The sequence below is a fragment of the Chlamydotis macqueenii genome, chromosome 9 (assembly GCF_036417535.1).
Source record: "Chlamydotis macqueenii isolate bChlMac1 chromosome 9, bChlMac1.mat, whole genome shotgun sequence".
Lineage (NCBI taxonomy): Eukaryota > Metazoa > Chordata > Aves > Otidiformes > Otididae > Chlamydotis > Chlamydotis macqueenii.
The window spans coordinates 9,107,600-9,133,901 of record NC_141564.1 but is presented as its reverse complement, the minus strand read 5'-3'; the positions used below and the strand labels follow the sequence as shown (position 1 = coordinate 9,133,901).

The 26,302-nt window shown below is 46.9% G+C and overlaps 1 protein-coding gene and 1 long non-coding RNA gene across 2 annotated transcripts; one reads left to right on the top strand and one right to left on the bottom strand.

The window, feature by feature from the left end:
- Window positions 1–3,930: 3,930 nt before the first annotated feature.
- C9H3orf70 (chromosome 9 C3orf70 homolog) lies at window positions 3,931–25,766 on the top strand. The gene is made up of 2 exons (XM_086754462.1): window positions 3,931–4,252; window positions 22,529–25,766. Exons 1-2 carry the CDS (start codon window positions 4,078–4,080, stop codon window positions 23,083–23,085), a joined length of 732 nt encoding a protein of 243 aa, XP_086610588.1. The 5' UTR covers window positions 3,931–4,077; the 3' UTR covers window positions 23,086–25,766.
- On the bottom strand, window positions 15,194–21,825 carry LOC147599680 (uncharacterized). The gene is made up of 2 exons (XR_015259342.1): window positions 17,892–21,825; window positions 15,194–17,222 (listed from the first exon to the last, which is right to left on the bottom strand). It is a non-coding gene; the product is annotated as an uncharacterized LOC147599680 (long non-coding RNA).
- Window positions 25,767–26,302: the final 536 nt, after the last annotated feature.

The window sequence follows — 26,302 nt, the reverse complement described above, 5'->3', positions numbered from 1 at the left end:
AGAGACTGTTCAGACTAGTAATGTCTCCCTGACAGAAGCTCATTTGTAAATTCATATCGACCAAAGCAGCAAAGCATTGATTGTTCTGTCTGCTTTACGTCCCAGCCAGCCATCAGTGACATTGCTGCCGCCGAGAGGTTGCATTTGCAGCTCCGAGAGGGCAGGTGCAGGGCTCCCCGCTGCTAGCAGGAGTGCGTGGGAGTCCCTGCCTCTTGGCTGGGCGAGAGCATGCTGAAGGGCAACCACACCTCCCCAGCCGTCAGCGCTGCAGGGCAGCGGCCCGTGCTCGGCAGCCTAATTTGAAGCCCTTCATGTCTGCCGATACACGATCTAATCAGAAAGCATTAGTCTGCTCTGTGAGCATTTTTAGTAACTTATTAAAATAACAGCCTTGCAAAGTCCCTGATCAGCTCAAATATGCAGTGATACCAGAAATATGCCCATGAGTGAAATGTTTCTTCATTTAACACAGCCCCGCGCAGAGGAGAACTTGATAACCACCCGGTACAGGATTAGTTTTCCCACCTGTCTTTTTAAACCAGGTAACTATTTTCAGTCAGTGAGAAAATATCTGCTAAAAATGGTTTTTTGGGAAAAACCATCCCTACGGGTGAGGAATGTCCCAGGCTCTGCTCACTTGTTGCAAGTCTGACCATTCCAAGCTACATGAGCGTGAGCTGAGGTTGTACAGTTCTCCAGCATGGTTAGGCCTTGGTGACACACATTGCAAGCTGGCTCTAGTCCATCCTTAATCTTTGGGCCCTGCTTCTACTTTCATGTGAGCGTCTGGCTGCAGATCTGTGCTTTCTGCACAGCAGGGACGCTTGCTTTCAGTGCTCAGGATATTTGGTTTCAGCCCTGCGAGTAGCCATGGTCTCTCGCATGCAGCTGCAGAATTGTTAGATGTCTTTAATTAAATCAGTGAACTCTGCCAGTGCAGCAGATGCCTCCATTAACTGCTCAGCCACAGGCATTTTGCAAAACAGTAAAGAATGGGAGTGCACCAAAGGAGAGAATTGCTTTAGCTTTGATCAGCGTTCCCTGCAGCACTGGGCCTTCAAAGGGAGGCAAAAAGCTCCCTGCCTTATGGCATGCTAAGAAGCGCTGTCCTGCAGTGCATGTCCGAATTGGACACAGAGCTTGAGTCTTGTCAGAAGCACCTACAACTGTTTCTCTAACCCATAGTTCACCTTTCTTCCCTTTATTTCTTTTTAACAGAAAGTGATCTTACAGCCCAGGCTGGGTCTGAGAGCAGCTCTGGAGGTGAAACAGCAGAGAGAGGGAGGTCTTCATGCCAGCAGGTACAAGAGTCAGTTCTTCTTGGGCCTGGGGTCTCATGGGAGCTGAGCTGCATCCCCTGTTTGCTGCTGGTGGGCTCCAGGGAACAGGAGGACAACAGGACAGTGTCAAAGAACCATCTGATTTTGCAGTTGGTGTATCTTCTTGCAAACACCTGAGCAAGGTCCTGAATGTTTGCAGATTTCAGTGGGATATCAGCAAAACAAAGGCAGGTAAGCCTTGAGGAGTGATTCAGAAAACTCACTTTCCAGTATAATTAGCCCTGGAGGCATTTAAAATCTACAGGACTGTAAGCTCCCTCAGTCCTGGTGACCAGTGCTGGGAAAGCTCAAAGGGCCCTGCTCAGTGCAGCTAGGCACTCATCTCCTGCCCAGTTCAGCTGAATTTAACTGTCCCTGAGGCACGGTGTAAACCTCCCTGCCACCCTCAGCCAGCTCCAATTGCTTTTTTCCCAGCAATCAAAAGCAGCCCCCAAAATATCCCTGCAGCCTGGTGAAAAGCTCTGCCTCGAGCCACGGGCAACCAGCCTGCTGAAAGGGAAAGGTTGCAGCCCTCACTTGCACATCCCAGGAGGTGAGGGCGTAAGCTGGGACACAGTCATGTGTGCCCAGGGCTTGCCTAGCATTGATATGCTGCAGAAGGGAGTGAAAGACTCCCTGGGTTCATGTAAGGGCAGGGAGGGCAGCAGCAGACCAGGTACATGCTGACTGCCCGTGTGCATTGTATTGAAAGGAGCCGGGTGTACCACAGGTGAGCGTTCCAGCTTTCCTACTCTGGCACCCAGGCATCTGCCAAGGAAAAGCGCTCGTCACCACTCCTAGCAACAAGGGAGGTTCAGTTCAGAAGAGACCAGCAGGACCATTTTGTGCAGCCCCCATCATTACACAGGCCGGAGGCTTCCCCCAATGAGCCCCGCACTGTCCTGCCGGTTAAACTCCATCCTCCAGCGCCTTTGTGCTGGGGGGGAAGAGTGCTGTGGGCGTGCAGGTGGGGAGTATTGCATAAATGCATATGGCAAAAGGGTTTGGCAGCCTGACCACGGGACAGGGCAGTGTGCGTGGTAGGAGCTGCTCACCTGTATATGCTGTTTTGGTGGGTCTCAGCCTTGGGCCTGGCTCAGCACCAGTGTGAGTGGTGAAACATCCCAGGGCCAGCAGCATCACAGGGATGCTGCTGTGCTGCAAGTCAGGGATGATGGTAAGAGGTTGTTCAAAGTCTCAATGCAACTCTCTGCTCTGCAGTTATGACCCATATCCCTTGTTTTTACCCATACAGCGCATAGCTGATCACAGTGATACACCTGCAGCTTGGTTGTACTTAAGCTCTTTTTGTTGGCAAGAAGCAAATACTTCTCTCAGCTTATCTTCAGGAGGGTGTACAGCATGGGGACACCTCTCGGATCTATCCCAAGGACAGACCCCAAAGGAACGGTCCAGGAATTTTCTGGAGAACACAGAAAAATAAGTATTTGTTGACTACTTCTGACAAAGAGCTTTTGGGTAGTGTATAAAGAGAAGTGACTAGGAAAATGACCAGTTTGGTTTCTGTTCTAAACAGAAAGCTGACTTCAACTCTCTTAGTACTGAGCAGAGGGGCAATAAAAACACAATTTACTTTCAAACACGGCAGGAAACAAGCTCACCACTTCAGTTCAGAAGTGTAGCCACTGCTCAAGATAAATCTGAACTTTAATTTTGGCCTAAGGATCTGATTGTTGGAAAATAACCATACAATTTCATATAATTATTAACCGAAATTATATCTACTGGTTATTTTACAAAATGGAAGCCAAAGTTTAGCAGTGGTTTTAAAATCACTGCATGCTTAGAAATAAATGGTTTTCCTGATTAGACGACCTGAGAATAACCACCATGAAGAATAAAACGCTACACAAGAACTGCCTGTGCCATGAGCCACGTATGCAAGGGGCTCAGTCTCCTGCTCCATTCGCTCTGGCACTGCAGAGACAACGTGTGCCCACCCGTCTCATAAAACACCCCAGAGCCACGCGCTTGGAGCGCCCCAGACCACTTGTGCCTGGTCACGTAATCGCACTTGCTCGCCTCCCTGGAGGCTGCCGTTCAGATGTAAGGGTGCCTGGATCCCCTTTAACAAGGCCGGCGGGTGCAGAGAGGTGCTCCGCACGCCCCGTCATGGCAGGGGCGAGAGGGGATGCTCCGGAGAGCTGGGTAGCCCGGGAGCGCCTGGCACCGCAGCCCGCTGGCACTGCTCGTCTCTGCCGGGAGCCCGGCTGGCTTCACCCGGACTGGCCGCTGCTCGTGCCACGTGCGCTCCCGCCGCTCTGAAAAACCAGATAAATCTCATAAATAAAGGGTCCAGACTGACGGCAGGTGCCTTTGCGCGGGCACCCTGGCACGGCAGAGCTGGTGTCCCCGGTGACCGACGGCCGCGGAGGGCAGCCCGAGGGGTGGCCTGACCCCCTGCCCAGCCCGGCCTTGCCTGGGACGCCGCCGTCCCCCACGTTCCTCCCGGGGCGGGTCTGCCCTCGGCTCACCGCCACACGCCCGGCTCCGGGACAGCGGGTGGTGCTGAAGGACGGGCGGGAGGGGCGGGGCGGGGCGGGGCGGGGAGGAGCCGGCGGGGCGGGCGGCCGGGCCCTGCCCGCGGCGCTGGCCCCCGCGGCGCTGGGCGGGCGGGCGGTCCCCGCTGCGGCTCGGCGCCTTCTCCTCCTCCTTCTCCTCCTCCTCCTCCACCACCTCCTCCTCCTCCTCCTCCTGGCCGCTGCGGCGCGGGGGCTGCGGGCGGAGCGGCGGCGCCATGAGCGGGGCGGCGGCGGCGAAGAGCGAGAAGCTGGACGAGGCTCAGGCGCTGGCCCGCAGCTGCGCGGGCAGACCCGACTTCCAGCCCTGCGACGGGCTCTCGCTCTGCGCCACCCACAGCCACGGCCGCTGCTTCCGCCTCCACTGGTGCTGCCACCTGGGATGGTGCCACTGTGAGTGAGCGAGCGCGCGGCCCCGACGGCCCCAACGGTCCTAACGGTCCGCGCACGCGGCGCTACCCGCGAGGGGGGGTGGGCGCCTCACCGCGCTTGTCCCGCCCCGCGGCGGGGGGTGCCCGGCCGGCCGGGAGGAGCCCGCCCCCCCGGAGCTGCCCCTGCCGACAAGCGCGATGGTGGAGAGCCCGGGGCCGAGCCTGCTACGGTGGGACCTCAAACTTCGGGGCTGCTCCCGGAGGGGTGGCCGGGCCGGGCCGGGCGGCGGCGGTGCGCGGGAGAGCTGCCTCAGGGCCCGGCCTCCGGACACCCCTGGGAGCCGGGTGAGGGCCGGAGGGTGAGCTGCCTGCGGCGCTGGCCGCTGCCTTCGCACACCGCTGTACCGCTGTCCTTTGCGCCGCGGGAAGCCTCCACCGGATGCACCCTTCTCAGTTCTAACGATTTTCTTTTTACAGGAATACATTGAACATATTTTGAGTAGAGACGTAACTGCTTTAGGATATATATAGCAGATAGTTACTGTTTCAAAATTCAGTGTTGATCCAACTCTGTTAAAAAGGCGCCCGACGACTTCGGTATCTGTGTTTGAGATACTGATGTGTATAATCATGGAGGCTGGGATTGAACCGTGGATGTCCAAACATAGTTTGATGAATAATTAATCACATACAGCCTTGAAGAGCAGGCTTTTCGAACAGCGTGTCGGTATGAGGTCAGGAAATGGTGATGGAGCTGTGTGCTGAGATCGCATTGTGTTTTGAGGATCTTAAAGCCTGAGCGGTTGGGATTAAAGTTGGACCCTTATGTGAGGGTGGCTGGGTGCTGCTGACAATGTCCCTTGACTCCTGACATCCCGTTCTCCTTTTAAGCATGTCACCACCTCTCCTTGTAATTTAATCTCTCCTACATGGATTCCCCCTCACACACACTTTTTGCAAATTTTGCTTAATGGGGAAAAAGGCCTGCCTAAAAAGCCACTTTTTATTTGGATGAGAGCTTCTATTTGAATTAAATACACATTCTAGGAATTTCACCTTGATTTGGGGTTCGTTTGAAATCAGTTCAGAACAAAGGGGGTTTTTTTTTCCTGTCTGTGCCCTAAAATGAGTACTGTGTGATGGCACAACTGGCAATGGGAGAAAGTGCCATAGTCACCTGCTGCACAGGGACAGGGATGTCTCACTGGCATTTCATCCATGACACAAAGGCCCTCAAGTTATGACCCAGATATACTCTTCCAAATTTTCCCTAGTGTCAGTTATTTGTGGTCACCATCAAGATACATGAGCTTATAAGCCCCCTGGAGGACAGGAGCAGAGATCAAAATGGTGTTTGTAAACAGGAGATGTTACCTGAAATCGCATCCCAGGATGGATGAAATCCTGGGAAGGAGAAGTCAAATGCAGAGCTGGGAACATCTGGAGAAGTGACATTACAGAGAAGGATCTGGGGATTAAGATGGATCGCAAATGGAGTGTGCGTCAGCAGCAAGAGGCCTTTGTGGTAGAAAATCCAAAACCAGAACCCGAGCCTTCGCTTGGGGATGCATTAAGAGGAGCATTGCAAGTGTGCAATTTAATTAGTCTCTTCAGCTCAGTAATGATGAAACCAGACTGATGGGCTTAGTTCTGAGCATGGCACTTTAAAAAGCTGTAGGATAACTGGGGAGGTTCTGCAGGAGACTGCAGTGATCAACTTAGAAAAGGGGGTGCAAAAGCAAAGGGGTTGCTTGGGCTGTGAAAGATTGATGGAGGGAGGGGAGATGAGATTTGCAAAGTGTAAAGGTGGCCTTGCAAAGAAAGCTGTGTTCTAGTCCTTCTCTACACAGACTTGGAAGATACCGAGTTACCACTTACCTGTGGCAAGTAAAGTTTAGGTTTGGCTATTAGAAAACATTTTAACTAGGAAGAGAAATGAAGCAAGGGAACAGAGTACTTAAGAAGATGAGGAGTCATGGTCCTTGAAGGCCTTTAAGGAAGGCTTAGACTGGTGTCTCTTAGGAGTTACACAGAGCTGATCCGCTCTTGGAAGGACAACTTGAGATCCCATCCAACACTTAGCTTCCCTGTAGCAATCATAAGATTTAAAAATAATTATAGCTTTTGCAAGAAGTGCAGACTTCCTTCTTAATTCCTCCTTTACAGCTAAGGAAACTGAGATACATTTGCCCCACGAAGCTACGATTTTAAATGAAGGAAGTCACATACCTTATTTTCTTGTTTAATCTTGAGAGCCACGAAGACATGCAGTCCCTTCTTGCCCTCTTATTTCCTAATGCAAATTTCAGAGCTAAGGATCTCTTTGTATCCAGCTCCTGCAGAATGAGTTGAGTTGGACTTAAAAGGGGAAAGAATGAAGCCTATAATGGAAAATTGTATAGAGGTCAGAGATGTAATTAAACAGTGTTGGGAGTTATCTTTATAAATGCAGTGCTGTAATACTGACTTGGGAATCCTCAGAGGGTTCTTGAAAGTGGTTTTCTCTGACTCTTAAGAGCTGTATTGGGGTACAGGAAGCTCTACATCAATTGAAATGTCCTTTGAAGTATTGTTTTCCATCAATGTCCAAGGTCCTGGAGAATGTCAGCTCGGTTAAAGTGCACTTACACTGAAAAATGACAAAAACTCACCACCACTACAATGAGTAGATTGTCTCCCCATGTGTATTCAGGATCACATCTGCTTACTTCAGTGGCAGAAGCAATTTAGCGTTGCAGAGCCACTTGGCTATGGAAGTAATAATTGAGAAAGAACCTAGTCTGAATTCCCCAAAGCCATTTTTGTTGGCATGCTCTGAAGTGAGCAGTACTTTAAGCGCTCTCTTTACCTCCAATGTTTCTCTGTCCATAAAATGGCAATAATAGCTGGCAGGCGAGATCACAGAGACTGTTTAGCGTATCCAAACAGCTCCGAGAACCTCAAGTGCTGTGGGTATCTGTATGACTCCTGTGTCTAAGCCTGGGAGTTGATTTCCGGTCATTTTCAGTCTGTTTCGGGCTTGGTGAGGAGCAGATTTCCCTGTGAGATGGGAGGTGGTTCTCTAATGTGCCCTTGTGCCTGGGGAGCTCTGAACCCACATAAAACCTCTGTAAGAAAGCTCATGCAAAATGTGCAGCACTGGTGGTCTTGGGGAGGCTGCAGATGGGACGGCTGGCAGAGTGCATTGGGTGTCGGTGGAGATGCTTGGCTCTGTGGGCATCAGGGTCCAGGAGAGCAGGCAGCACCTTGTATCCTTCTGCAATAGGTGTCTACAACACCCTTCCCATGCATGCTGCCGGACAGCCGCGCGCCTGCCAACTCCTGTCTCCATGTGGAAGCGGGCTGAGGGCTCAGTCCTTTGGAGTCCTCTTCCCTGCAGGGAAGAAAGTGTTGGCCCAAGAGGTGTTTTGACTTCAGCCCTGATGCTTGTCCCATTACACGTTTCTTGCTTGCACTGCACCCTTTCAGTCTATCCATGCATGTGTTCCCCTTGCTCGGCTGCCAGCCCCCTGTTCACCTTCCTCCTGTCCCCTCTGACAGCCTTGTGGGATTGTGTTTATTAGATGCAGGTTGAGAGCCTTAAATTACTCAGATCAAGTTTTTCCAGAGTAAGAGAAAACATGTGAGAGAGGCATGTCTGCCGCAAGGTGCCTGTGTTCCTTTCTTCACCTCTGGATTTCTGCTACAGCTCTAATTTGCACTGATGCTGTCTGTGAGGCTGCTGGCTGGGTGGTGGTACCTGCTTCTGTCAGAATGGATCAGATCCTTGGGGTTACATCTGTCCTGACAGCAGGACTTTGACTGTGGTTTACTAATTTTACTTCCTAAGAATTAGCTCACCAGAGAAAGCATCACACTTCATACAATTACAAGACTGACTTCATCCCTGGACAATGCAAAAATAGGGTGTTCTGTTGCAGCTGTGTTCATTTTTTAGTCTTAATATCTTGCATTATGTTAAACACCATGCAAAACTCTCAGTACCTTATGTTGCAGTTACCAAAAATACATTATAAATAATGGTTCCACGATACTCGTTTCACAGCAGTTGTATCAACAGATAGTAGTTGTGCTACCTTGTATTAGCCTTTCTGTGATTTTTTTTTTTGCCCCTGTGCGGCATCAAAAAAAAAGCAGGCTTTTAGTTACTTAAAGCCTCTAGCATATCTTATATTGAAAAATAAATGTGGCAAAGAAATTCCAGTTCCACCATTTTTGTGCAATTCAGCTATTTGGACCATTTACAAGAAAACAAACTGAGCACGGATAAACCTGTGAGGTCTCGTTGGGGTGGTCAGAAAGAGAAAACAGTTGCTAGGCTCAGACATGTGAAAAGATTGTGGTGGCACTATAGGTTTTAAAAAATACAAATGCTCCCCGCCCTTGTGTTTTGCTAAGTGGTGTGTAACACTTGCAGGTGTGCCTTGAAATAGCTTCCTGCTCCCTGGTGTGCATCACGTAATTATGGGACTGTTATGTCCTGAGTTTAGATCCAAACCTGGCAGTTTCTGCATGAGGTCAGGCAGGCTTGGCAAGAAACCCGAGAAAGTGTCATTTCTCGGCCAAGAGGAGAAAATGGGTTTATATGATAGGTGGCACACCACAAAGGGCATGTGTTTTCTGGGTGGTTTTGGGAAGAAGGATTTATCTGATTTTGGCTGTGCCAGCATATATTCTGGGGATGCAGAATCAGAGTATATTTCTTGTTTGCCTGCCTGCTGAAAAGGGAGACCAGGGTTTCTCTTCACTCTCAGAGCAAGTTTCATTGCTTCCTCATTGTCTGTTTTGCGGGTGTCTGCAGGTGCCCCGGAGGTGGACCAGCCACTCATAGTTTTGGGTTTGCGGTCGATCTCCGCTGTGTACTTGGGCAATGAGAGGCAATTATCCATCTCCCACAGCTGCTGGCAAGGTTTGAAGCAAATCAGTCCAGTCACTGCACCTGTGTGTACTCTGAGCAGATGTTTGTTTCTTACATTCTTCTCTAGGTGAAATACCAGTGTTTTTATTTTATAACATTTAAAAATAAAAATATTTGTTTTCTGTCCCACGAAACTGGTGAAAGCTCTCTGTCAAGGCTAGCCTTGATTACACCTGTTCCAGAGAGAAAGATGTGGTGGTGTGTGTCAGATTGCACTCCTGCCTGTCCTCTGGCAGCGTGCACATCCTGGGCCCGCGCTCCAGGTGCTGGTGTTTTCTCTTGCCATGTAGTGATGTGTGCAGCATATAAGTAGCTCTGTGCACGCAAGCAGCATTTCTGTGGTGGCTCCCCCACCTCTTGAGCGACAGAAGCTATCAGCAGGGGCTCTGACAATCTTTGAAGCCCGTGTAATTATTCAGACCCCAGTCTGCCTGTGGGAACTGTAAGCGGGGAATCAGCAAGGCAGCCTTTCTTTCCTGTAACAGACCACTGGTAAGTGAGCTACAATGGTTACTGAAGGTATTCAAGTGTGCTGTGACAGAGCTTGGGGATCTGAAGAAGCGTTGTGTCTGCCTGCCAACCAGCTTCTGCTGATCCCTCCATGTTAGGGAAGCAGCTACAGCCCTGGAGGGGATCCTAACATAAGCCCTGAGGTGCTCTGTAGCATCGCATACATAGTAGATCTCTGAAAGCCCTGCTTTTGTTCTGGTGGGTTTTCTTTGCATTGGTTTTTGGTGGCTACGAAACTCTGCCACATCCAGGAGAGAGCAGAAGGGCAGCAGTGTACCAGTGCTTTATGTGTGTGTCTTGAGCTGGCCTCTGTCTGCGAAAGGGAATGTAGATGGAGCTTACTGGAAGTAGCCAGCCAGGCACTAGTGATGGCAACTTGAATTTCCAGCAGTGCTGCTCCACAGGGCAGAACTGCATCCTAAGGACTGATCTGTTGGATAAATATGAAAAGGGAGTTGTAACATACTTAGGTTTTAAATTCAGACTCTGAATATTTGGAGCAGCTCATACATTTTTCTTTGTGGAAAACTGTCTAAGCAGGAACTGAGCAGTGGGGCTCAAAACGCTGTAGCTAGGTGTTCTCTGAAAAAAATGACTTGTCTTGGTGGGAGGATGATTACAAATCCTAGGAGAAATAGGCGTTTTTCATTTGCTTTTGTGAAAGGGATTTGAACATCCATCCAGCTTAAGTCCATGTATCTTGACAAAATGTTTGTGCACAAGCAAGGCATTATGCTGAGGACCCGGCAAGAGCCGCAGAAAGGTGAATTTTTCAGCTTGTAATGGGAAAGTACTTTTAATGAGGATTTGCTGCCTGTGGCTGTGTAAGATCTTCTCTCCACCTGTATTTTGAAGAGCTATGATATTCTAGCATCATTTCACTAAGCTGTACACAAGGATAGAATGTCAGCTTAATATATTCCGAAGTGTAACTCTAAGGGAAAACACTTATCTGCCTGTTTTTATGGGTGCACCATTCTGGACCTGGATTGCATTTTGTTGCTTTGGTTTTTGTTATAATCCCCAAATCACAGTATGAATGTACTATTGATGCTGTGTCTCAGAAAGAGAACCCACATGTGTAGATTCATCAAACCCTGTGGGAACATCAGAGCCTTTGAAAAAACCTGCTGCCTTTCATTTTGAAATCCTTGCTATAATGCTGAGTTATGTTTAGAGACATGCATGTTCTATTACTATTATTAACAAAACCCCTGATATCACTTAAGTGGAATAGACCATAGGAAAAGCTTTGAATTCAATTTACTTTCAGTAAGTACATCTTGTAGGACTAACTCCTCTGTGCCTCATACAGGATTGAATATAAAACATTGCACTTCTTTCTCCAAAAGTCCTGAGAAAAAGAGGCCTTGTGTACCAATATGCTTTCTGCCAGCCAAAACCTCTTGTTTGTCATGCATGACAATGAGGCTGTGTTTCATAATCTGTCTATCTGAGGAGTGTGATTCACAAAGAATTATGTCTGCTTGCCCAAAACTCAGTGATCTGCTGGTAAGAGCCGTTAACCTGCTGTTTTCATGAACCCTACTGCGGATCAGCCACTAGGCTGTGGGTGTTTCCTACGGAAGCAAGTACTTCCTAAGGAAAAGTTAATGAATGTTGCATCCCATCAGTTTTTGGCGTGGATGTCTGTGAATTCAGGACATTCTGAACAGCTTCGTGGTGAAGGCTGAGCCTCTGCTCCTGCTCAGAGGTCTTCATTCTGGTAGAAGGCTTCAGGCAGTTCTCTCACCACAAAGTAACAGTTCAAAGATAAAATCTGCACTGGAGCTACAGTGCCTGTGGCAAGTGTGTGGCTTCCTTCCTGGACTCTGCAGGTGAGAAAATCTGTTTGCCTGTTTGAGTCTCTGAGTGTGTTTACTCCGAGTGCCTAAATGGAAAAATGTACAACTGCAGTGCCTTCTAACACATTATCCTTACTCTTGTGGTTGCTGATGGATGTTTCCTAAACTGCAGCCCATGGTCATATGCTTGCATTGCCCTATGAGACAAACTGAGTCACAAGATTGTCATTTTCATGGTTTCCATCCTGCAAGTCTGCAGAGCTGACTGTGTGCTCAGGTTTGCTGGAAGCACTGAAGAGGGCTTTCAGGTAATTGGCACAGGACCTCAAATTTCCTGGCAGCACCTGTGTGCTCATCAAGAACTTGTTTTGTTGCTGCTCACATGGATGCAACCTGCAGAGCTGGGCTTGTAGACAATGGACATCTTGGGGTGTTTTTATGTAATGGCTCTCAATTTAACCAAAGCTGCCTTACTCTTCATGATTCACTTCAAGCCTTAGTAACTTAGTTCTGCACATTGGTAAGGCTATACCAGAAATTTTTGTTTCTATAAGGAACAAAAAGCAAAATGCTTTACTCACAAATATTGTAAGATGTTCCAGAATGATAGCTGTGACAGTGTAGGCTTAGCTGTTGATGGATGGCACAAGCTTATACTAATGTAAAAAGCTGTCTGACAGTAGATTGGATTCAAGGTAGTGTGTATCTCTCTCTCTGTGCATATAAAGTGACCCTGGTTTAGTGTTGTGGTTTTTATTCCAGCACCTTCATTAATTTATCTGTCCACAAAATACAGAGTATGTTTTCATAATGGCTTTGATTCTTCCACTAATCAATTTTTATGTAGTGACCGATCACACAGTTCAAGAAGTGCAGTTAGTGCAATTTAGAGATGTTTTTGCCAATAGCTCTGTATATTCACATAGATGGAAGTTAAAAACCTACTGAGAAAGTAAAATCTGATTGCTTGGCAACTGGGCCTTGTTTTTAATATACCCATACTTTAATTTAGGCAACGTAACAGTTGGAATTTATATATAACCTATGTTGTAAAACAATTTCAACAAGAGGCATGCATTTATATTCTTGTTCTTGGTGGCGGCTGCTGAGCTTGAGAGCCCACATGCATGCTCTCAAAACTGCTTGTTTTGCTTGTGTACTTGCACCCAGCCCTGAAACCTTTTCCCTGCTGTGCCTAGTGTGAGAATGCTCCGCTGTCCTCCCTCTCACTGCTTGACGCAGGCTGTTGGTGCTGGAGCACATCTGCAGCTCTTTCAGGCAGGGTGCTTGGCTGCTTCATGCTGTGTGGTTGCCCATGTTGTTTGCTTTGCCCATCCTGAGCCACATTCCAGGTGTTTGCACTCAGTCACAAGCGAAAGGCTTGGACACCATCAGTTGTGTCAGGGTGGACTCATCAGCTCTTGCAGTCGCCTGCAGTCCACCAACATTAGCTCATCCATAGGCAGGGCAGACAAAAGGAGACACTCAGCTTTTTCTTTGTTTTTCCTACCCTGTGCCACTAGATCTCAGCATTCCTTAGCTGGTGCTGTGGGATCTTGGCCCCACAAGATGCTTTTACCTCTCTGCCAATGTTTGCTGCCACAGCAGCAAGTGCTGAGTTTGCTCCCACCTGCATTGTCCAGCTGCTCTGAGCCATTTGCCCACAGTGGCACTGTGTGACGTGATGGCCCACCTCCTCCACCTCCAAGGGTAGTATTTGGTCTTCTATTTTTTCATAAAGAGCATTGCTGGATCCCACACCCTTCCGAGGGAAGGGTTGGCACCCATACCTGCGCACATCAGCTCCATGTTGTGAGAAATAGCCACTCACCCTGAAAAATTTGCAGAGGACAAAGTCTCCAGAGCAAAGTTTTATTAACGAGCCAGCTGAGTCGGGTGCCTCTCATGGCAGAGGCGCACCCCCTGAGCTCACAGTTACAGTATTTATAACCTCCCTCGGTCTCCCCACTTTGCCTGTCGCCTTTTTTGGAGCTCACAATCTACATTCTATTGGTTACCTACATTGCTCGCGACAGGTGCTGATTGGCGAAGAGCATAACACGCGTTGCTGTACAGGTGTTAATTGGCTAAAGGCACATGAGCGGCCGGTCCCATATTTGGAGCTGTTGACACCCCCGTGGCCATCAGTCCCCAGCCCAGTTCCTGCCTTTCGCTTGCTCCACTGTCAAATGTCCTTCTTGTAACCTTGCAGCCCTGTCAAGCGGGTGAAACCTTTAGTCATGTCAAACTATTAAGGCAAGAGTGAACCCACATTTTTATAACTTAAACAAACCTACCAAATACATTTTACAACTTAAACAAAGCCTTATGCATTATCTACAAAGTTACAAAACATTGGCTTAAATAAAAAAGTAAAAGCCCTATGCCCTTTTCTCACAATGTGGTGATGTATTCTGGGCATAAGCAGGGAGAGTGGTCCTTTAAATTCTCCAGAAATGGGTTTAGTAGAGGCTTGCAATAGAAATACAAAGAAGTATTTGAATGAAATAGGAATGGAAATGTGTAGATAGGCACCAGAAGAAGCAATAGGACAAGGGTTAAAAGAATAGCCTGTATTGAGAATAAGGATGCTATTCCCAGCAATCAAGTTGAAGAATGTGTGGTTTGTCAAGGCCAGAAGGCTCGCGCTCTGGTAAGGGCACTGCACAGATGACTTGTCAGCAGGAGACCCTGTAGTCTGACCACAGGAAGGGAGCAGTGCAGGAACAGCACATCGCATGTGCCATTGTTTCTCCTGTCAGCCCACCAGGAAAACAGGCTGTAGCCATAAAGACACATCTGTACTGAGCTGCAAAAACCAACCTCCTGCCTCAGCTGTATGTTCAGGCTGTCTCCTGTGGGTGCAGAGTGCAGGTCTGTCTTGCACGGTATGATCCTTTGGAGAGGACTTTCCATTCAAGAACCTATGAGCTGTTATCTGAGAATTCACAGGAAAATATCCCCATTGCATACAGGGGCTCATAGGGTGTCCCCTACAACATGTACTGTGCACCTGGAAGAAGACTGTAACTTGTCTTTCTAGTGCCTGTGATTTCTCTGCACCAGGAAAAGCCTTCGTTTTCTAGGTAGCTTCTGACACTGATCTCTGCTTATTCTTCTTTGTTACCGTATCAGCATGCTGACTGTCTGCATGAAAACGATGGGATGCTGAAGCCTGAGCAGATGGTGCACAGGGATGGTTTTGAGAATAAATATTTAGCACTAAGCTGGTTTTTGCTAGCTATCTTCTCTTCTGAATTTAAAAAATACCTAGTGTAAGTTGGAGATAAAATTTTTCAGGGAAATGTGCAAAGAGTGGCTGTTCTCTCCTCTGGGGATAGCTTTGTAAAGGGATGTTGGAAGGCAAATATTGCTGGGTTGAAAGCTTGGGTTGTGCTTAGTTGCTGTGCTCGTGGTAAGTTGTGCTTGTGGAGGTACTGGAGATGGCTGCCAGGCTTTTCATGCCTGCACTCTGGGGTGTGTGTGTTCTTGTAACCCAGCGTGGGGCTGTGCTGGGGCTGCAGTTAGTAGTGCTGGTGATGTGTGACACTTCTCACAGGTACTGAAAGGAAAGAGCCCCTTTCAGAATGCGCATGTGGCATGCATTGCTGTTCAGTGCTTTTTTGAGTGTTCCTGTACAATGGTTAGTAAGCAAATATGGCCTCTTTAAGAGGGTTTATGGCTGCATTAAACATTTCCCAAGCCTCCAGGGCTGCTTTTTCTTTGAGTCTGATAAATCCATGTAAGAAATTAGACGAAAGAGCAGGGATGATAGAGGGAAGCTCCAGGGTCTGTTTGCAGTTAAGAGTTACCTGCTCTTAAGCAAACGTGCACAGAAAACCCTGAAAAGCTTAGACATCTCACAGTATGTACCATCATGATCCTTTTTGTATTTAAAACAAGTCAAGATAAAAGGGCATTAAAATACAAATTTGATGAAGAAAAACTTGCTGAGTTTTTTTTCCCCCTCTTTCTTGGTTTCCTGTGAAAAGGAAAGGCTCATCAAGTCAAGGGCTGTCACAGCTGTCTCTCACTATACAGCAATGAGACGGAACACCTCTCCTTCACATGAGAACTGGCAACTGTACAAAATCTCTGCTGGGGGAGCCTCTGCAGAAACATTGCTAGACCAGTTCTTTTCTGTGCTTGGATGAGGTTGGGAATGGGACGGATTTGTTAGTGCTCTGATGTAGGTGCTTCTGGGAGAAGGTGCTGTTCGTAATTAATGATACACTTCTGTTAGGTCAGAGCCTCCTAATGTTTCCTGGTGTTTCCAGACTGCTAAGGTCCTGTTGCATGACTTATTTTGCTTTTATGGTGGTGGTGGGGTAACTGGTGTTCCTTTGCAAAGTTGGCTTGCATCCCTGGAGTCTCTGTTATGATCCCTTACTGTGCCTTCTAGCTTTGCCAGAAGTACTGGAAATGTGCAGGATGCTCTGTTTGCGCTCCCTGCACTATAAACTTATTTGAGCAATCTCAGTGTTTTTGCAAAGTTGTTTGGAAGAAGCACAGGGCAACAGTATCACTTACATTAAGGTGTTGCATGTCTATCTATGAGGCTCCTTCAATGTTGACAAAGATTTTAGTTATGCTTCATTACAGCCTCCAATGGCACAGTTCAGCTCTACTTGAGCTTGTACTGTATATCTGACAGTGCCTCGGTGCCCTAAAAATATTTTCTTTTCCTCTGGTGGCTTATTCCATGTCTAATGTTCCCAATATAGCCCATGATGTTCTGCTAGATATGACATGATGGCTTTTCCATAGGATGCAAAGAAATGGAAACTGTGTTACCAGCATTTTTTTTTTTTTCACATGCTGTCTGTAAATGTGCTCTGGGTTTCTCCTTCCATTTGTTCTTGCCCCTCTGGAAAAGCTATTAGTGTGCACTAAGCAAACTGTAATTTGAAGCTATTATAATCCTTGGTGAATATTTATGGTTAGGGCAATCTTTGTATTTGTTTGCAAAGGTTTGTTGTCCCAAGCTGTGCACGTAACTGGAGAGAGAAAGAAGGAGGAAGGCCAGAGGCAGTCATTTTCTCCGCTGTTGCAGCGTGCAGGCTGGAAGGTAGCATCCCCATGTAGGTGCTCAGACCAGTATCACATTTCTGCACAACCCTTCTACTCCGCTGAACACTTCTGAAAAAAAGGTGCGGTGGGTACCTCAAGCAGGCTTAGGGTGCTGAATGCCCTTCAATATACATCTCCAGACTGTGGGCAGGGAGCTTTGCTTTAGTCTGTAAAGGAGGAAATCCCTGTCTGCTCCAACTTTCTGCTTTGTCAGTGAGGAAACGATACCAGGTTCCTTCTCATGCATGGGCTGGGGCTGACCGCGGGCCAGTCCGTTAGAGCAGAGCTGTCTGCCACCTGTGCCACCCACCACCCTGGGGATCTTGGAGAGCTAGCTGCGTGTCTGACAGTTTATACATTGTCCTTGGACTACCGTGCCAATTCAGGCAGCAACACGCTACCGCAGCTTGTAGCTGTCATCACCTGCGAGACAACTTCATTTAGACGTCAGAGGGGTGTGCATCCAGTCAGCTCTTCTTGAAGAGACAGACTTGTCTCTCCTGTCGCACTGGTGAGATATGAAACAAGTGCCACTGGAAGAATGCTTGGTAGTTCTTCATCTTTTCCTATGAAGAAAGCCAGTGCTCAAGAAACTGATCTCCAAGAGTGCAGTCTTCATTAACCCTGCTGATTTTTAGAGAGTAGATGAGCTGGCAGATTGGAGGGCGTAGAAATCTTTGTCCAAGCAGCTGCAAGGGAAAGACTACATATGAAAAAAGTTTTTACGTTTCGGTTAAAAGGTGTCTAGATGTCTTGGATGCAAACAAATATACACAGTATGTATCGCTGACATAGACTTGTAAAATCCACAACTGAAAATCCACAGCAATCTTTCATTATTTTCTGAAGTGCAGTGCAATTCATGTTGTTTGTTAGGAAAAAAACCCTTCGAGGTGGCATTTTGAGAGGGTAAAACTTGATAATTTGTTATGAGAAACCTCACTACTGAAAGATGGAGGTTTTTGGTTTTTTTTTAATATGCCAAGCTCATTAATGAGTGTCAGAGGTAAACTAGAATGCTGGGACGAAGGGAAGTGGAGAATAAAATGTTTAAGCAGCACCTCTGCTTATTTCATGGTTAAGTTATTTCGTATTAGCCACGGAAATTGCAGCTGTGTCTAGTAGGTGAGGATGCATGCAGACTGCTCAATTAGCAAAAAAAAAAAAAAAAAATCAGAAATGAATGACCTCATGGCTTGCTTCTAAAGGCTTGTATTTGTTTTTTTGTAAGCAGGAGACACTATACTACAGCTTCCAATCAATCAACCACATAGTTCTGGTAAATCAATGTCAAGAACAGACTTTATATATTTATTATATTGGAAGTGTGTGTCTACTTCTGGGGATAAAAAACTTACCAAGTCGCATGAGATTGCTAGAGATCTGCAGGTCATGAATGAGCTCACTGCTCTGCTGGATTCTGCCTTAACCTGCTGGCAGGTGTCATTGGAGGCTCGGAGCCAAGGCTTTCGTGAACAGCATCCATCTGACTCGGCAATAAAAATCATATTTTTGTGACGAGAGAAGTAGGGAGATGAGCAAATGCCCAGTACTTACCTCCTCAGACACGTTTGAAATAGTTGTTTTGCAGTTGAGTATTAGCTTTTGTGTGTGGTAAGTCTCTGGAGGATTTGTTTTTTTAGGCTTTCACAAGGGTGAGTTGAATAATGCAGAAATGGAAAAACAATCAGTCCTTTTTAGTTGCACACAAACTGCTGTCACTGTCTAACTGGGATCAGACAAAGAGGTGCAGTGTTTATGGAGGATGATGCTTTGCGAGCATGTGGCAGCAGAAAGTGTAGGCACTGGTGCAGGTTTGGTTGTGACAAATAGTTAAGCAGAGCCGACATGCCTACTTCTGAAGTCTCTCATTGTCTCACATTTCATCATGTTATCTGTTAACGTATGGTGCTCATGGATAATTAAGACTTATAATGAAAATAATTTGGTCAGAGCCTAGTTTCACACATTTCCTGTTAAACACCCAGGAGAGGAATGGGTTCCTGTTTCCCCTGAGCTCTTTTGCCATGGTGGTAGAACTGCAGAGCCAGAACTGTGACTCCTCTCCATAGGAGCTATTACAGTGCTCAAGAGCTTCCCAAACTTCTGCAAATGCCACAAACTGCTTTTTCACAGAATTTGGAGTTTGATTTTTGGACATGTGTTCAGCACATGCAGTGTTTTTCCTTCATCGGATTACCGTCTTCCGCGTAGGCAGCGGTAGCAAGTGACCCAGGAAACGACTTGCGATGCAGTGTCTAGTCTGACATCTGTATTTGTGCAAAACACTGTAATTTACAGGAGCATTCATCAGCACAGCTCAATTGCAGAGTTCTTCAACTGACTCAGTTGGAATAAATAGGCAATAAATTACGTGCTAGTGTATTAAAAGAAATGTATCAGAATAGGTGCTCAAAATACTATTTTATCATAGACTTTTGCCAGCTGTTTAAAGTCAGAAAAAAATATTGCTGTTTATTTCAGTAGGAGTTGAATCAGACCAAGATGCATTATAAGAGAAGTTGGAGAGTTGTGCTTTTGATATAATTTTCTGTGAAAAAGACATCCTCGCCACTCTGCAGGCTTATTTTTAAATTTCTGCATTTGTTTTTCATAGGATGCATCCTGGCTGATGTGTTTACATGCATTATGTAGGGTAAGGAGTTGCAACTGAGGCTGTAACCAAGCTTTGTCCGTGATCCAGTCTGACAGTCCCAGCTGTGAGCACCAGCATCCCTTAAAGAGAGACCTGATGATATTTTAAAACAGAAGTTTAATCTGTCTGAAATAAACAAACTTGTCCCTGAAATTAGCTGAAACTTAACAAACTTATACTAGAAATCTAAAGAAATGTAGAAATCAGTTCATGTAGAAAATTCTTTTTTTTTCCATTGGATGATTCCTGCTTTACACTGGCAGAGCTTGTCCTTGGAACATGAGGAAACAGTTTCAGCCACTGGAAGGTCACACAAATGGGGATCTGAAAGCCTCTGTCAACAGAATAGCTGCTGTTTTCTTCTACCCTCAAATTTGTGCCATCAGGGCAGTTTTGAAACACAGGGAGAATTACCACGTGCTGCTGCAATGGTAAAACAACCAGCTGAGCTCCTGGGGAACACCTCATCTCCCTCTGCTACCACTTTGGGGAGGGGTGGGAGGAAGTCAGACCAATTAATCAAATGATTCATCATTCAGTGTCCATGCTGCAAGCTACCTTGGCTTAAGTCCCCTGCTTTCTTCTTCCAACATCCCCAGCCTTCTACCAGCACATGATGGCTATTTTAAGTGCAAAAATACAGTCTGTTGTGCAGATATCTTTTTTCTTGATCCTTTTAAAATCTTCACCAGGGCTTTCCATTGACAATTCAAATAGAGGTGGCACAAAATTGACTTGAAATTTTTTTTTTCACTAGTATCTGTTTTTTTGTTGTTGGTTGTCAATGGAGTGGAATAGGAGCCCACACAGAAGCACTCCAAATATGTGAAAAAAATACAGCATCGTTGGTTTCAGGCAAGGGTAGGCTGCATTTCAGTTTCCATGAGCTGAATTTTATCAGCATGCTGCTGGTTGGAATAGCATCTAATTGGTCATTTGTATTGTTTTGCAAGACAGCAGCATATTTAATGTTCACTAATGTCAAAGAAAGATTTCTGAAGAACAGTGGATGGCAGGAAGCCATGGGCAGCTGCTGTTACAGCAGATTATGAGGGTAAGGTCTGCCCACCTGCCCTGGAGAGCTTCCCAGAGAGGTTGTGTCAGCAAAACTTGAAAAATGCCCAAGAGACCCCATCCCTCAGAGACTGCCAGAACCAAAATATCTGTGCTGCTGCTCCAAAGAGCACTGGAGGAGTAAGAGCTGTGCTCTGCCTGTGCTTGAAGTGTTTGATGCTAGCACTTAATTCATCTGAGTCGCAGCAAGTTTAGAAACTAGACCATGATATGTTAAAAAGATGGCAAGTGGGGAGGATGTCTGTATTTTTCTGCCATCCAGCCATAATCAAACAGGAGGGGGAAAAGCTTGTTTTCTTTTCACTGAGCTTTTCTAGTGGCTCTGCTAACAATTACCGTAGGAATTGTAGGATCATAGGAAAAAAGTGCTTGATGAGGTATGAGAGGGGAGCTGGTGAAATCTATTCACAAAATGTTCTTTTCCCCTGCACACCCACTGCCACTGTCTCGCTGCTCTCAGTCTGGCTTGGTTGGCTGTTCTCTCCCATGGCTCGACAAGGATGGGCTTTTCTCTTCAGTGTCTCTAGTGCTCGTTCCTCTGAGGCTGCTTTCTGCATTTGCTGGCCTCACGGTGTGCCTCTCTCACGCTCCAGTGCTCCTCTGAGCTCTTCTTTCGGCTCTGCGCTCTTTGTGGCGTTTCCTCTGTTCTCCCTGTCCTTCAGCAATGACAGTTTGCAACCCCAGCAGAGGAGCGCAGCCGACTTTCACACGAGCCATTTCCCTTCCACTATCGATAGCACAGCAGGGGTGGGAAGAGCCTTCCCCAGCGCTTGAGGTTTCCCCTGGTGACGTACCAGAGCTGGGCTGGCAAAGCACAGCCTGTGCGTGGGCCCTGGCTCGTCGGGGCTGGCAGAGCCCATGAACACCCCAGAGGCTGCTGCAGCCAAGAGTTGGGATCTCTCAGCCCGTCCCAGTGCCAGTGCTTTCAACAGGTGGCTGGGGCACCGACTGCCACGCTGGCTGGAACTTGTTGCAGTCAGAGCTTTTCCCATGTCTGGGAAGGATTCTCAGGCTAAGGATGGGATTTTTTTTACTGCAGAGAGGCATGACAGGAGGAGCAAGCCCATCCTTGGGGAGAGGAAAGCCCTTCTCTCCTGCTGCTGTCCCAGGCCTTGCTCAGCCTCCCTGAGCAGAAATGCAATCACTGCTCCAATTTTCCAAAGGCATGGGTAATTCGGGAGAGAAGGGCTGCACCTACCTCTGAGCTGCAAACACAAAAACGTGTGCCAGATCTCATCACAGCACAGCCGGATTCATTAATGCAGCAAGACTTCAGTGGCTTTCTGCTCCGTACCTGGAGAGCTTCAAGCATCAAAACAGTCCTTCGGTGCTTTGATACTTTTTCTGCCTTTGTAAAGCAGCATTTGCAACTCATGCATCAAAACTCTTCTGAGAGACCCACCACTTGCAAGTCTTCTGGAAATTTTTGCTTTCATAGTGTATGAGCCCCTAGGGAGACACAAATCTTTCAGCAGCTTCATGCAAATAAAATGCAGCACGTTCCAGTCCTAGGCATAGCCTCAGGTTTCTCAGTTTTTCCTAACTAAGTACTGATTTTCTGCTCTTTTATTTATTTCTTTTCGGAAAGATTTTAAGTTCACACTTGGTTCAGCTCTATATAACCAATATAATCCTATTTACTTACTACTTAACCAGATAATTGAGATGCCAAAAGCGTTTCTGTGTCTTTGGAATTCTGTTATCTTCTGCCTTAGGATTCTAATTGCAGTCATGTATGGAACCTCTGGTTTATAATACAGAAAAACATGATTTAGTTCCTAGAAAAAAAAAGAATGTGGAAACGCATGCAGGGAAATTCATTGTAATGTGAAATAATAATATAATTAAATTTAGATCATTGTAGCAAAGATGTAAGCTAGAAGTACTCTGTGTTCAGTGAAAAAAAAAGTCTCTGAGCATCTTCTCAGTTTTCTTTCTCTTAAAAAAGGGTGCAGGCAGACTTACTGTCTGTCCCACTTCCATATGGAGTTGTACTGCTGGGGTTAATTTTCTAGAGTTAGTGACTCTTGCAGATGTCTTCAAAGCAGGGGTCGGGAGAGGAGCAGCACTGGGGTAAGGAAGGTTATGCTTACCTACAGTATTAAGCATCAGAGAATCTGTACCACAGCAAGGCCATGGAAAACAGAGCGGCTGCTGACTGCAGGGAACCATTGGTTATTACTGATGGCCAAGGACAAGCATCATGTCATTAGTTTGTTGCTAACTTAATGATCTTTAAATGCTGCTTTCCTGTTTTCCCCACAGGTAAATATGTCTATCAGCCCATGACACCTGTAGAGCAGCTTCCCAGCACCGAAATACCCATTCGCCCTCGGGAGTCTACAAACACCATCCAGATCTCCGTTTCGCTCACCGAACACTTTTTGAAGTTTGCACCTGTCTTCCAACCCCCTCTGCCCCCCGACTCCCCGCAGTTCTGCACAATTGCAGACCTCTTCATTGACAATTACCGCGTGAAATGCATCAACGGGAAGATGTGCTACGTGCAGAGGCAGCCTCCCCCTGTGCTCCACAAGATAAAGCCTGAGGAAGTCCCTGTTCGCAATGCCTTAATTACAAAAGAGAGCAATACACCAAAACCAGATCACTGCTCGTCCCCTTCCAGCTCTGAGGACTCCGGGATCAACGCGGTAGGGGTTCACTACGTGGAGTCATGTGACGAGGACACGGAGGGGGTGGCCGAGCTAAGTTCAGAAGAAGATTACAGCCCGGATAGCAGCTGGGAACCAGATGAATGCCCGCTCTTGTCACCCTCGCAGTGCGAAATGGAGGTGATTGAGACTATAGAAACTACTGTGTGATCCGACAAGTTGGTATCAGATCAGTCTAGTTCCCACTCAGTAATGTTGCTTTTGTAGTATTTATATTTCCTGTTTTTTCTGACAATCTCTTTTTTCCAGTGCACCTGATATTTCAGATTCCTCATGGGAGTGCGGTCACAGGACTTGCATATTGGTGAACTAGCAGCAGCCTGAGCAGTTTTAACATGTTCTCAGCCTGATCAGATCTCCCACATCTGTACGTAAGGTAGTGATAAATCTTAAGACTTCTATAACTGAAATAGGCCCTTTTCTTGGTCGGGGTTACATCATATACTGCTTCTCATACAAGGATGTGCCACTCAAGATGTTTCCATCTGTCAGGATGTTTGCAGTTGGGCCTTCAAAGCACAGAGGGTGAGCTGGTGCAGCATGCCTGCAAGCAGCAAAACCAGTTGTCCTTGTTCTTTCTCAAACAGCTCCGCGAGGTGCGGCAACAAGAGGCTCTCTCCGTCTCTGTCTGTCCTTGCGCATTGTCCATCCTTTTTTCTAGTGCTGGTGCAACCCTTCTCGAAGGCTGTTGGCACCACTCTTCCAGTGGGTTGGTATGGCAGGCTAGAGAATGCACAAAGTGCCTCCAACTTTTCTCCAGGCTATGCACCGAGCATCTGCTGAGTTAGGTCAGGCTCTGAAATCTCCTGAGAAGGCAACTGTTGCTCCAGAGGGGGATCAGTTGTGTGGATCCAGCTGGTCCCTTTTCTCTATGTGGATCTCGGAAGGGGATCTGGCTTTTGCAGCTCGACAGGAGAGGGAGCAGGCAGAGATGAAGCACAGCCATCTAACCAATACCATGCTAGACTGGGGCATAAAATGATAGGCAGAAGAAGCGACTACCTCCAGACACACAAAATCTGCCCTTGGCTTTGCCTGCTGCTTCCTCCTGTGCAGTTTGGTGCCGGACATGCGCACTCAGGACCAAATGGCCTCAGGGCCTGTATTTGCCTGAAGAATAACAAAATTTTTTTAAAAAAGAAGTTTATCAGCCACACCACTGTGTTGGCAGAGCTTGGGGACAGCATGGAGGTGCCTGTGGGAAGCGGCCCATGGGCTCGGTAGTGCGTTAAAATACAGCCTAAGATAATTCTAACAGAGAGAGGAAGCTTCAGCTCTTGCTCCCTTCCACCCAATTCAAGAGTGGATTCTGAACAGGTATTTCCTCAAATAGCTGGTAAGAGCAAGCTGTCTTGCTGGTGGTTTGGTTTCAGCCCTGCTTGACAAAACAAAAATGTTCTCAGAAGATTTCAGTCAGCTTGAATCAGTTGGAGTCAGTAATAACTGTGTCTTCAACAGCATTACTGAATTTCTTTGTGTATTTGCTGTTTACGTTTCAAAACATTGGTGAATATAAGGCTGTATAAATGTGTACAGTTTAGTGATTGATACTAGAGTATAGTCCGTGTTGTAGGATGGCTCATCTCTCACTGTATCCTGACAATGTATTACTAATTTTATACACTTTGTAATCAGTACCTTTAGAGAGCATTTAGGCAACTGTGTGTGTATGTGCACATGCGCGTGTGCTAGGAGTTTACCATAAATGGTTATAAAGTAATACTGTACTTTTTAGACTAACACTTTCAGACAAAAAAAAAAATAGGTTTTATAGTTTTGATGACTTACATAAAAAAGTGCAATGCTTGTTAAATGAGCAACTTGGGCCATTGCATGAACAGATACATTCTCACAAGGCACCTGAAAACATTGTTTTTCTGAGGGCATTTAAACTAAGGTCATTGTAAAACTAAATATGATTTATTTAATTTTTAAGGGTCAAGTTGTCTGTCTTGGTTGACTAAGGTTTCTAACAATGTTATAGTGTCTTTTGACCATTCAGACACATTCCACAGGTAGAAGGAAGCATTATGTATAAACCTACAGCATATATTCATATTTAATCTTTCAATTGTAATCTGAGTGGATTGCTGAAAAAGCTCACTCTTGTGCCTGGCCTGCCTGAGCTTTCTTCCCAGAGGCAGTTTCTCCTTCTCAGGAGGACAGAGTGGGCTGGCAGACGCAGCCTCTTAAGGGATGAGCAGCAGCAGGGCCTTTCCCAAGGCCAGAGTGTTCCTTGCCAGCTCTCCTTGCAGGCACCAAGCACAGGAAAGGTCATCAGGACCCTCTGACTTGGCATGAGCTCACCTTGTTTGCAGGCAAGCAGGAGCCCCCTCCTTGGGCTGTTAGGTGGCACTGGCTGTGAGCATAGTGAAATTCAGTTGGGTATTTATGACCAAGACTTACCCGTAAGATCCTGTGGTCTTGCAGGTCCATATCACTGTCGTCAGGATACGTTCTTTCTTAACTGTAAGTAATTAGCAATATTCACAAGCTGTGAGTGTCTCCTACCCAGGATTTGTTCAGATGTCTTAAGCACAATAAGCTGCCTCTTCCCTCTGTTGTACCTGTAAAGCATCAGTGGAGCAGCCTGGTATGGGACAGAGCTAGTTCTGGACAGCGTTTCAGGAGCCAGCACAGTGGCAGGTTTCTCACTGTGCTCCATCACGCATCCCAGTTCAGAAACACGCTCCTCACAGAAACGTGGTTTCTTTTCTTTGCACAAACACTGGCGTAGACGTGCTGCGAGAGACAGGCCTTGGGCTTGTTGCTCCACTCTGCCAGGGAGAGGTGTGTATATTTCCTCTTTAATAAAATACTAAACAACTGAAGTTCTGCTTGTCCTAACTAACTGTGTATTTTCCGTACTAGAGTGAAACATTCTGGTATTTCCAAAGAAAGGGTCACTTACAGCTTCAGATGGCAGCACCTGAAACAAGCACCCAGGGCTAGGCAGAGAAGTGTAATAACCAGGTGGAGCACACCAGGTCTACCCCCACCTGCGTTTGGGCACCTGGTAAGTACTGGCAATGGTGGCAACCTCACAGCCCAGTTCTCACTCACCTGTAAAAAAGATCTGCCCAGGCAGGGGGGAGGACAGGGGGGGAAAAGTGCTGCAAGCCCAGGCTGATGTCTGGGAGAATTCAGCTGGCTGTAGCCCCTTGACTTACCTCTGACCAGGTTCACAGGTGGCTGCAGGCTGGAAACATCAGTCTGGGGCACCATTTTGTAATTCTTAATGCTACTGGGAAGAAAGTGAGCACACTGGGCATGCTGGGCCCCAGGGTGCATGGCACTGCCACTGCTCCCCAGCTGGGTACATTTGTGTTCCTTGGAGGCAGCAGCGCTGCCCCATACTCCTGCCATC